At 44.0% G+C, this 13,212-nt stretch overlaps 1 protein-coding gene across 2 annotated transcripts in view; it reads left to right on the top strand.

The window, feature by feature from the left end:
• The window catches only part of LOC116986290 (EMILIN-3-like), a 32,176-nt gene extending 21,924 nt beyond the window's left edge, over nt 1-10,252 (top strand). For both annotated transcript variants that reach the window (XM_033041672.1, XM_033041673.1), the window contains exons 5-6: nt 2,061-2,192; nt 7,819-10,252. In XM_033041672.1, coding sequence (XP_032897563.1) covers nt 2,061-2,192; nt 7,819-8,156 — 470 coding nt within the window. In that variant the 3' untranslated portion in view covers nt 8,157-10,252. The remainder of the gene's footprint in view (nt 1-2,060; nt 2,193-7,818) is intronic.
• Nucleotides 10,253-13,212: the final 2,960 nt, after the last annotated feature.

Raw genomic sequence — 13,212 nt, forward strand, 5'->3', positions numbered from 1 at the left:
AGAGTAGTTTACAGTATAGTCGGCACTTACTGTATAAGATCCAAAGGAGTGCATTTCCTCTCAGGCCTGTTATAAACCTGTAGTACAATCAAGTCAGACACAAATGTTTCTTTAAAAGGGGATCAGTAGGAGCCTCTTGAGAGGAGACAAAGCTAAAACCTTCCAAACTTTGATTCTCTCCCACTTGGCACGATTTTGTACCCAGTAGCTTAGCACAAAGTGCCCAGTTTTCTTAACCTGAGAATGATATTCTAGCTTTTCTTTTCTCCTCCTGCAATCACTGGGCAATCACTGTTATCCCCATCACAATCAGTGGTAGGAAAATGACTAATTTGGCAGGTTTAGCAGCCATAAGCAACAGCCATGATATGCATTACATGCTGAATGTATTAAGAAAGCTGCATTGCAAGGTCAATGATCAACGGCAACACTTCAGACAGAACCATATTGAATGCATCAAAGGTGTTTCTTTTTGAACTTTGTTCAAGTTTTTGAATTCTCTGCATGTACTGGTTTAATATGAATAATAGCAGAGTTCGGGAATATTTTCCTTGATAATTGTGCCAAGTTTCACTTCAATTTATCCTTTGTGTTTCTATCCATCTGGCGTTGAAAGTAGTTTTGTTTAGATTACAGATACAGTGTGGAAAACTGGCCCTTCAGCCCACCGAGTCCATGCCAGCCACCCGTACACTAACTGTATCCTTTGCACCATGGACAATTTACAGAAGCCAGTTAACTGACAAAATAGCAAGTGTTTCGAATGTGGGAGGAAATCAGAGCACCCGGAGAAAACCCACACTGTCACAGGGAGAATGCACAAACTCCGTCCAAACAACACCTGGAGACAGGATCGAATCTGGGTCTCTGGCGCTGTAAGGCAGCAATTCTACAGCTGCACCACTGTGCCCCCCCCCCCCCCTTCTAAATATAAATGAACTGGTTTAGTTTAGTTTTAGTTTAGAGATACAGTGCAGAAATAGGCCTTTCAGCCCACCGAGTCCACACTGACCAGTGATCCCCGCACATTAACACTATCCTACACACACTGGGAACAAATTACACATACACCAAGCCGATTAACCTACATACCTGTATGTCTTTGGAATGTGGGAGGAAACCGAAGATCTTGGAGAAAACCCCCGCGGTTACGGGGAAAACGTACAAACTCCGTACAGACAGTACCCTTAGTTGGGATCGAACCAGGGTCTCCGGCGTTGCAAGCAGTGTAAAGCCCCTGTCCCACTTAGGAAACCTGAACGGAAACCTCTAGAGACTTTGCGCCCCACCCAAGGTTTCCGTGTGGTTCCCGGAGGATCCCGGAGGTTTTTGTCAGTCTCCCTACCTGCTTCCACTACCTGCAACCTCCGGCAACCACCTGCAACCTCCGGGAACCGCACGGAAACCTTGGGTGGGGCGCAAAGTCTCCAGAGGTTTCCGTTCAGGTTTCCTAAGTGGGACAGGGGCATTAGGCAGCAACTCTACCACTGCACCACCCTTAATGTGTGCAATGTTTAGTCCATATACCTGTATTAAGCGCATCTACCTCAGGTCACAGCATTGAAGCTGAGCCCTCAAATCCTAATAACAGTGTCATCAAGTATTTTAATTGGCATGAACAATTTGGAGCAGAAGATAAATGATTCACCAACTGTACACTGTGATATTATAAAACACTGATAACTCTGTGGTCAATTAACTATATAGCACTGCCATAAACCCAATTAAGGAAAGCATAAAGTACAAAAATCGACCTTATTTTACAGTTCTGTTTACTGTTCCCAACATAGGAGGAGATCTGAACAGATTTTTCCCATCACAAATATTTCCTGCGTTGGCAGTATCCAGCTGGCCAAAGCAGATTTTATTTATCCCAAGAATACTTACGTTAAATAGATCCAATATGCACGACTGTTTTCCATTATTGAATGTTGCTGTCCAGGTTTAGTAATGGATTTTATTGGTGAATTTTCAATTCAATCAGTAAACTCGTCTAATTTTTCTCTTAGTTCTATCACTGTCTCCTTCGTTGATATTCATCGCTCGTATTTTATCAACAGGAAACAAGGGTGTTACAAAACAAGTTATATTTTCTGTTGGTCTAACTGAAGAGCCCTTCACAGCTAATAATGGGGTTTTAAGGTTCAACAAAATTCTCATCAACGATGGAGGTCATTACGCAACCACGACAGGTATGACATCACTGGAAAAGCATGCAGTTGAATGAATGATACTTTATTGTTACATGTATGTAAGTTACCCCTAGTGAAATGCAACAACCTAAGCTGTACGCATGTGTCGCCACGTATTGGCGGCAACAATGTTACATAAGTATCGAACAGTTCTATCTACTGTCAGCTGCTGCACGTGGCAGTGAACCCCCCCCCCCCCCTTTGCTGGTTCCCCCCCTTTGTTCTCAACTCGGGTCAGGTGGCAATTGCATGGCTGGTGCGGTAGTTTATCACTTCAATCCATCTTAAACCATTACACGTCACAGAAGCAAATCATTACTGTAAATTGTTGATGTGGTGCTGGAGTCTGCAGCGTGGAGGCTGTGGGCCTGGTGCTGAGCATGGAACTGGGGTGAGGCGAAGGCTCCGGCCCGCTGGTGGGTCACCATTCCTTCTATCCAGAGATGCTGCTTGTCCCGCTGAGTTACTGCAGCAGTTTGTGTCCTTCCACACCTATCCTATCCATGTACCTGTCCAAATGTTTTTTTAAATATTGTGATAGTATCTGCCTGCACTCTCTCCTCTGGCAGCTCGTTCCATATAACCACCATCCTTTGTGTGAAAATGTTGCCGCGAAGGTTCCTATTAATCATAATCATAATCGTAATTTATAAGCCAAGTATGTTTTGCAACATACGAGGAATTTGGTTTGCCATTAGTCATAATAAAAAGGCAACAAGACACACAACTACATAAAAATTGACATAAACATCCACCACAGCGGCTCCTCCAGGTTCCTCACTCGGATGGAAGGCAATAAAGTCTTATCTTCTTTCCTCCCGCGGTCGGGGGAATTGAACCATCCGCGACCGGCGATCGGGTTCCCACGTCGGGGCGGTCTAAGCTCCTGCATCGGGGCGGTCGAACTCCTGCAGCTTGGTTCCCAAAATCCGTCTCTCACCAGAGACTGCGTGCTTCATGGTGTTAAAATCCGCGGCTCCCGCAGGTTCGAGCACCAAAGGCCGACCCCTGGCAAAGGGATCGCCCACTCCGATATGTTAAAGTCCGCAGGCTCCGCGGTTTTCGAGCTCCAGAAGTCCCAAACAAGAGGGCGCCAACTCCACGATGTTAGGCCGCAATCCAGACGAAGATAAGACACGGAAAAAGTTGCATCTCCGTTGAGGAAAGAGACAAGAAAAGTTTCCCCCAACACCCCCCCCCCCCACCACCACCCACCACCACCACCACCAACACCTCACACATAATACAAATTTAAAAATATACTAAAACATACATTTTACAACAAACTAAAAACACAAAAGAAGGAAAAGACAAAGACAGACTGTTGGCGAGGCAGCCATCTGGTGGCATTAAATCTTTCCCCTCTTACCTTAAACCTATGTCCTTTGGTTCTGGATTCCACACTTACCTGTGGTTCAGAGAGGACATCTGAATACTGCCCAAATACTCTTGTCAAATTGCTATTTGTGAATAAATTCAGAGAGCCACACAGCATGGATACAGGCCAAACAAGATGCCCCATTGAACCAATAGCCTGCATTTGGTCCATTTTCTTCTAAATCTATCCTATCCATGTGCCTGTCCAAGTGTCTTTAAAATGCTGCTATACTTACCTGTCTCAACTACTGACAGCTGTTCCATATAGCTGTTCCATATAGCCACCAAGGGCTGAGTGAAAAAGTCAACGTGTAGTAACCTATCGAATCTTTGCACTCTCATCTATGTCCTTTGGATCTTGATTAGACTCACCTGGGTAAAAAGACTGCACATTTACCCAATTTATTCCCCTCATAGAACTGAACAGTACAGTGCAGCACGGCAAAAGAACAGGCTCTTCAGCCCACAATGTCTATGCTGAACACGATGCCAAGACCATCTCATATCAACCTGCACATAATCCATATCCCTCCATATGCTTACAGAAAAGTCTCTTAAATGCCACTACCGTATCTGTCTCAACCACCAACCCTGGCAGCGTGTTCCCGGCACTCATCGCCCTCTGTGTAAAAATAAAGTTGCCCTGCACATTTCCTTTAAACTTGTCCCCTCTCACCATAAAGCTATGCCATCGAGTATGTGATTTATTTTCTTCCTGGGAAATATCTTCTAACTGCCCCTCATAATTCTATATATTTCTATCAGTTTTCCATGCAGCCTCCAGCATTCTGGAGAAAACAATTCAAGTCTGTCCAACCTCTCCCTGTAGCTAATACCCCCTAATCCAGGCAACATATTGGTAAACCTCCTCTGCACCCTTTCCAAAGCCACCACATCCTTCCTGTAATGAGGCAATGAGAACCGCACACAATATTCCAAATGTGGCCTAACCCCTATAAAGTTGCATCCTGACATCCTGACTCTTATACTCAATGCCCTGACGCCTGACCAATGGAGGCCAGCACACCATTTGCCTTCTTTACCTATCTATCTACTTGTGTTGCCACTTTCTGGGAGCTACGGACTAGGACTCTGATCCCTCTGTATATGCTGGTGAGGGAAATGCCATTCATTGTATATTTTCCCCTTGCATTTGACCCCCCAATCTCGCACATGTGAGATTAAATTCCATTCGCTAGTTCTCCGCTCACTTCTGTAGCTAATCTATATCCCGTTGTATCTCTTGACAGCCGTCCTCGCAGTCCATGACCCCAGCAACCTTGGTGCCTTATGCACTCATTAACCAACCAGTCTACGTTTATGTCCGTTATTTATATATATATCACAAATAGTAGAGGTTCCCCCTTGAGATTGTTCTACAACGGTCAGAGACATCCTGGACATTAGCACCAGGGAGACTACACACCATCTGCTGTCTGTCCCCAAACAGGTCCCCTATCTCAATTGCTGTCTGACTTTTCCATTCCTGCCTGAGGCTCAGAGCCAGACCTGACATTGCACATCAGACCACTGCTGCTGCTACTCTCTTCCAGCCTTTCCTCTCCCACAATAGTAGTCAAAGGGGCATGCCGGTTGTAGAGGGGAACACCCCAGGGGATCCCTGCCCTTTCTGCCTACCCCCTTTCCTGGTGGTCACCCAACTACTTCCTATTTGTATTTGGGAGTGATCACCTCACTGCCCGGATAATCCCGAGGTCATCTAGCTGCAACTCCAGTTCCTTCATGTGATTCTAAAGGAGTTGCATTTGAACACACTTACAGCAAGTGTAGACCTCAGTGGTACGTGAAATCCCTCTGACTTCCTGCAGGTGGAGCATTCCAATATTCCACCTGTTTGTTCATTCGCTCGTGTGTCAGACGATGGAACTCGCTGTTGGCCTCCGTCGCCGTACTGTAATCTCAATGAAACAGACAGTAGCTGAACCTGCCATTTCCTTTTCCTCAGCTCTTCTCACTGAAGCCTCTTGAGCCAAAGCCTCAGTTCTGCACTTGGCCTAAACACAGCACTTCAACTGCACTGCACATCGCCCACACCTCCGCCCGGCTGCCCTCTCCCAACACCACCACTTCCAAAAGGACAGTCTGCTGAACCTTCCCTTCCTTCTATTGAGTGCTCAGTCAATCAAAACCCTGCTTCTTTAAATGCCCCCTCCCCCACCTTCTCAAAACAAACTCAACTTTTCTGCCAATTTTTCAAAATTGAAATCTCTCCTCTCAAAATGGCCACTCACCCACTCTCTCCCTGACCTTTGTAGGTATAAAAAACTCTGTTCTGTGACTTCCCTTCTGTTTTATTGGCTGTTGTGTCTCTTTCTCAGTCAATTAAACACTCGCAATGGCCCACAATGTTTGTGCTGAACATGCTGCCGTGTTAAACTGATCTCATCTGCCTTCATATGATCCATATCCCTCTATCCCCTGCAATTCCATGTGCGTATCTAAACGCCTCAAGCATCACCAGCATATCTGACTCCATGGCCACCCATGGCATTGTGTTCCAAGCTCCCACCACTTTCTGTGTAAAAACATATGCCCTGCACATCTCCATTAAACTTACCCCCCTCTCACCTTATAGCTATACCCTCTGGTGTCGGACATTTCCACCCTGGGAAAATGATTCTGACTATATATCCTATCTATGCCTCTCAAAATTCGATATCTACTGTTGGGAGCGATGACCTGGTCTATGCCAGGGATGTGCAGCAGTCAGTCCTGTGACAGAGCCTGGCTCTGAGGCAAAGCCATAGCGGCAGGAGACTTGTTACTTAGGGGGCAGACAGGCAGGAGATACTGTGGCACCAATTGAGATTCCAGGATAGAATGTTGCCTCCCTGGTGCCAGGGTCCAGGGTCCCAACCAGTCTCAGAGCAGCTGCATGACATTCTCGAGTGGGAGGGAGAGCAGCCAGAGGTTGTTGTGTATGTTGGCACAAATGGCATACAGTAGGTAGGAAAAGGGATGAAGTCCTGCAAAGGGAGTGGCAAAAGGCAAAACAACAGAAACTCCAGGGTCGTGATCTCTAGATTACTCCCATTGCCAAGTACTAGTGATAGTAGGAACTTGAAGATAGGACAGATAATGCATGGCTGAGAAGGTGGTGCATGGGGCAGAGATTCAGATTTTTGGACCATTGGGATCTCTTCTGGGGCAGGGGTGACTTGAACAAGAGGAATAGGTTGCACCCGAACTGGAAGGAAGCTAATATCCTGGCAGGCAGATTTGTTAGTGCTGCACATTGGTGGTAGAGGGTCTGCCCGAGCGTTGCTCACCACCCAGCAGAGTGAGATGTCCGTCAGGGAATGTTGCCGACTGGCCCACTGCAGACTGCAGGAGTACGTGCTAAGGGACTCGCTGAAGCTTGGTGCAGCCAACGCCAAGGCTCGGTGGGGGAGGGCCACAGTCTAGGGTCCTTCCGCTGCTGGACATGGGGGGCACAGTATGGTGGAGACGCCCCTCAAATTAAATTAAATTAAGGGAAGGTATCCCACACCAGAGGGCCACATGAGTGGCACGGGTGGGGGACATTTTTTGTGGAACTTGAAATGTCAGATGGAAATTTTCGCACTGTGTACACATTGTATATATTTATTACTTGAACAGGGGCCACAGAGTGGCACTGGTGGGGGACTGTTTGGTGAAATTTGACAAATGTAAAAAATTGTACTGGAAAAAGTTTGTATAGTCTCCGAAAATGTCGGATGAATTTTGTTTGAATGGTTCAGAAATTGTATATATTTACCAATTGAATAAAGTATATTTTGAAATAAAAAAAACATTGGTGGTAGAGGAAGTGTTTACGATGGTGAATAAAATGCATTTAATGGTGGATAGTGCTAATCAATAAATTGTTTTGTCCTAATCATCCTGGGTGATGTTAAACATTTTGAGCATTTTGGACCTTATTAATTCAACCAGGTTGAAAATATTCCATTGCATTTGATCTGTGCCTTGTAGGTAGAGGTGTGACTTTGAAGGTTTAAGAGACCATTCATCAAAGGTTACCCATTCTCTTACTCGCTATTTTGGGTCAATTATTCAATTGAACATTTATTATCTTCAGGATGCTGATCTGCATGTGGGAAATCAATGGTAGGTGATGCAAATCTTATAGAAAATAGTTATCGCCAGGCCATTGTGTGGTGTGAATGGAAGTGGAACTTCAGACCAATGCATCAGTTCTAGACACTGCTCAATAGAATATAAAGCTCTCTTTATCTTTGTTTTGCAGGTATATTTACTGTTCCTCACAGTGGACAGTATTTTATTAGCGCTGTGTTGACTCCGCAGAGAAATGAACGCATTGAGGCGGTGCTGACAGTATCCAACGTAAGCATTGCACGAGCGGATACTGCGGGCTACAGGACTGAACTACTAGAAATTGCAATGGATAAAACTGAAAAACATCCTGGAGGTGGCCTTGCTGTATTCAGCCTAATCTTCAGGCTGAAAGCTGGTGACGAAGTCAGTGTTGTTGTCATGTCAGGAAAATTAGCTTACACAGGAACAGAGGAGCTGTACTCGACTTTCAGTGGTGTTTTACTGAATGATTTACCAATGCATAGCTGACAAAGCCAACATAGCATGAGCAGCTAGAACTGAAAGAAGTAACCACCATTTGATTTTAAATGATTCCTGTATATCTCACAGCGAACAAACTGGAAATACTTGTTTCAAACGTAGACATCTGGCAATCTGAACGATACTAGAACGGTAATGATGCATGGCCAATCTAGATTTTAAAATCAAGAACCACTAAGTAAAACAAAACTGAGTTGCTGTATATTCAAGCTAAATATGTTTGAAAATAAGGACTTTAGATTACTGTCCATGTGTTAATCCTCCGATAACAGTAATATCTTGCCAGAAAAAGACAGTGCTGCAGTAACTCAGTGGATCAGGTAGCATTCCTGGAGAGCATGGATGGGTGATGTTTTGGGTTGGGACCCTTCTTCACCGGTCTGAAGGTGGATCCTGACCAAAATGTCACCTATCCATATTCTCCAGGGATGCTGTCTGACCCACTGAGTTACTCCAGCAATTTGTCTTTGTCTGAATGAGTTAAATAGCTTAAGATTTTATGAGCGACCTTAAAATAAATGTTTCAGTTGGGGCCATTTAATCTAACTAATTTTTCTCTTCAAAGTAAGTCCCACAAAAAAAATGCAAAAATGCAAGAGAACTGAACAGCATGAAGTACAATCTGGTGCACAACAAGTGCCGGGGTAAATCAACATTTGGAGTTCAAAAATGTCCTGTATTGGTTTGAATATTATACTGGCATAACCATTGCCTGCTAAACTGTATATCAGGGTATTAGCGACCATCAGCCTGTATAATACGGTTAGATAATACAACCAGGCTAAGTTTTGTTTTCTTAGACATTATGATTCAGGTAGCCTAAAACATCCATGTAGTTGCCAGTGTAATTTATTTTGAAATGTAAACTGTAATACTTTATGAAAATCCTTCATTCCCTTATGCAGGCTGACCTACATAATCCATGGCAATTTTCATTTCTTCACTTTAAGTTGATGGACATTGCCTTTCATATTAAAATATCCAAAGATTTAGAAAGTAGATAAATTAAATTAACGGTAGTTACCTGGACTCAACAGCAATAAAGAGCAAATTGAGAAATGAGGGAACATACATTTATCCTCTTATGCGCAATAACATTATTTCTATCAATATGCCAATCATGGTCAGTTATAACAGAGAATTTTGATCAAGAGGTCTTAATCTTTTAGCAGTTGGCAACTCGTAAGCTTTCAGTGTTTGAACATTATTGATCGATAAATTGTTTTTACATCAGAGCATTAATTAGATTAGTGCTATATTGCATTTGTAATATTCAGTAACACACTTTTATGGCAGAAATTAAAAACTGCATCTTCAATATTGGTATAACATGTTACTGAGTGGTTGTGAATGGTCAAAGATTGTGAAGTGGATGAATGTATTTAACTGAAACTAGTTGTGTTAAAAATAACATTCAAGTACAGATTATAGCACAGTAATTACTTAAGTACTTGATCAATTTACTATTTTAGTGAGTTGACGGTAGACTAGTTTAGTTTAGTTTAAGAGATACAGCTTGTAAACTGGCTCTTCGACCAATCGAGTCTGTGCCGACAAGCAATCACTCCCGTACACTAATTCTGTCCTACACACGAAGGACAATTTACAGAAGCCAATTAACTTACAAACCTGTACGCCCTCCGGAGCACCTGAAGAAAACCCACATGGTCACGGGGAACAAGCAAACTCCGTACAGACAGCACTCGTAGTTGGGATGAAACCCAGGACTCTGGCGCTGTAAGGCAGCAGCTCTACCCACTGTGCCACAGAGGAAACTGCCAGAACATTTGTAGTGATTTGAAATATTTGTCCAAAAATGTATTGAGAAAATCTATAATTGTTAATATTTAGTAATTAATGCTAGCATTACATTGCAGTTCAGACATTTTTTTTTAATATAACTAAGAATTGTTCAACATACACATGAACTTGAAATCCTCTTGTTTTGTATATTAGTGTACATCTTTGAACATATGAAACTTGGTGAAAAAGCAAGTTTCTGGTGCTATTTCTGTAAATTAAATACACATTTTCTACTGTTTAATTTAATGTTTGCAATAAACATGGTTTAAAATTATGCCAAATACAGAGTGAAATCAATTATGTAACTTGTTATAGTTCATACACGATGACAATCTTGGATGTTCATGTGAGTTAAAACAGTGTACAATGGAAAACTGGGCAATAAAAATGGAAAACTGGGCAATAAAAATCTTTCAATTTGTAAGCACGTAGATTGTTTGAAACATAGCAGATCTATGTCTCAGAATAGGCATCATTAACAATGGCATTGGGTTTACTACAGAAAATGGACTGGGCACGCCTTATCAAATTGGTCTTGCCATTTCCAATGCCTGATGCCAATGCAGCAACGTAATTCCCGACATGTAGACAAGGGTTTCGGCCCGAAACGTTGCCTATTTCCTTCGCTCCATAGATGCTGCCTCATCCGCTGAGTTTCTCCAGCACTTTTGTCTACGTTCGATTTTCCAGCATCTGCAGTTCCTTCTTGAACATAATTCCCGACATAATGTTCCTTTACACACGCGCCCTTCCCAATCATGAAAGGCACAATGTTACAACCTGGCCCTGAGCCACCATAGACTGCACTTCACTATCAACCTCTAAATGCATGCATTGGGCTCCCTTTTCCCACAGAACCTGAGATCTGGACATAGCTATTAGCTCTGCACTAGTAAGTGTACAAAGAAAAGATGGCCTTGATCCTCACACAATCAGTTCTGGCGCACCTTGCAGCAACTGACTTTTTAAAAATATATTAGTTGTTCAGAGGCAGAACATAAATATTTGGAAGACATAATTGACTGCCTCTCAGAGACAAGAAAAATATTAGTGGTGGTACAACAGCGGTGCATTCTGTATCAGGTGTTGATTTTGGTGTTAGACAAACTTATTGGAATCCGTAATGCCTAGAGCAACATTACCTAAATATGAAAGAGAGACTTCTTTGAAGGTATCAGCAGACTTTAGCAACAAGCCACGTTCCAGCTTTGGAATAGAAAGGGTGAATGCAGAGTAGGGTAATCAACGACCAGATGACATAGGTTTAAGAAGGTGAGAAGGGAAATATTCAATAGGAACCCGAGGGGTAACTTTTTCACACCGAGGTGGTATATATATGGAACAGCAACCAGAGGAGATAGTTGAGGCAGGTACTACAATGATATTTAAAAAAAATATTGGGATGGATACATGGATAAAAAAAGTTTAGAGGGATATGGGCCAAATTCGGGCAGGTGGGTCTAGTTTAGATGGGGCACCTTGGTATGGACATGTTTACAGATACAGTGTGGAAATAGGCACTTCGACCAACCGAGTCCATGCCAACCAATGAGCACTAATACACTAGTTCCATCCTATACCCTATGAACAATTTACAGAAGCCAAATTAACCTACAAACCTGCAGACCTTTGGAATGTGGAAGGAAACCAAATTACCCAGAGAAAACCCACATGCTCACAGGAAAACATGCAAACTCTGTACTGACAGCATTTGTAATCCGGATTAAACAGCGGATAGCGCTGTAAATCAGCAACTCTACCACTGCACTATTGTGCACGCAATGCTCCAATTGCAGCATAACCAAAGGTTTATCGAGCTGCATTCTGAGTCTTATAATATTTTGACCAATGAAAGGAAGCATACCATAAGCCTTCATCACCATTCTATATTCATATAATGCCACTTTCAGGGAGTTATGGACCTGGACCCCAAGATGCCTCTGTGCATCAATGCTGGCAAGTGTCTTGCCATCACCGTATACCTTAACCATTGTTATATTAAACTACCAATAGTTTTCTCATTGATTAACAGATTAGCTTCCCCCACTGATATCCCACCTGGGCTACATTCAGACCAACATTTGTCACCTACACAGATTTCCTCTTTGTAAATCTATCCCCGAGATTTCTCAATATAATTAAGGGAAATTATGTGTTTCCGACTTTCTGAAAATTCAGTTTAGACAGTTCTCTGGAATTAAACCATTACGTAACCCAAGGACCCCAGTACATTTTAAATATCCTGAATTCAACTTAAAGCTCAAACTTTAGGGAAGTTTGAAGCAGTGGCAATCTTCCACAGTTGAGATCAATGGCAACACATTAAGATTATCTGTAGGGGGCGCTCCTCTGTGTGCAGCCATGTCAGCAGCGCGTCAGTTTTTCCAGCTTTTTTTATTTTTTAGTATGTTTTAAAGTGTGTATTTTGTGTTTCTTCGTGTGTTTTGTGTGGGGGGTGGTGTGGGGGGGTAAGGGGGAAACCGCTTCGGTCGCCTCCTGCATGGAGAGGCGACTTTTTCCAGGTCGCCTCCCCCGTGGCCTAACATCAAGGATCGACGCGGCCTTTCCCGGAGACACGCCCGGGGCTTCAGCGGCGGGCGCAGCGTGGACTCTCGGCATGGAGCGGGCGACCCTCGCTGGGGCTCGCTGGAGGGGAGCGCTCCGTTTCGCTGGCCCGGGGCAGCCGGCAGCCTGAAGTCGCAGCCTGAAGCCGCGGTCTGCACAACTCCAGCTGGTGCGGCGTCTACAGCCCGGCATCCCTCGTTGGGGACCCGGGGGAAGAAGAAGCCATCACTGCCGGCCCGCGGCCAACTTCTACCGCGGGTGCGGCATGGACTTACCATCACCCCTGGAGGGGAGCTTCGACCGCCGGCCCTGCAGTCTACGGTGCTTCTGGCTGCGGCGGGGACTTTAAATCTCGACCGCCGGCCTGCGGCCTACAACAATCTAAAGCCGCGGTCTCCGGTGGGGAAGAGCCGATCCTGGACTGACTGGACTCTGGTCCTGTACACGGGGGGGAAATGGAGGAGGACTGGCCAAATTTTTGTGCCTTCCACCACAGTGATGAATGCTGTGTGGTGGATGTTTGTGTTACAGTTTTATTGTGTGTTCTTTATTATTGTACTGCTGCTGACAACCCAAATTTCCACCAACCCTGGTTGTGTGGCAATAAATTATATCTATCTATCTATCTATTAGGTGCACAAACCGTTGCTCTCAAAATAGGCCCAATATATGCAGC

The sequence above is a fragment of the Amblyraja radiata genome, chromosome 23 (assembly GCF_010909765.2).
Source record: "Amblyraja radiata isolate CabotCenter1 chromosome 23, sAmbRad1.1.pri, whole genome shotgun sequence".
Lineage (NCBI taxonomy): Eukaryota > Metazoa > Chordata > Chondrichthyes > Rajiformes > Rajidae > Amblyraja > Amblyraja radiata.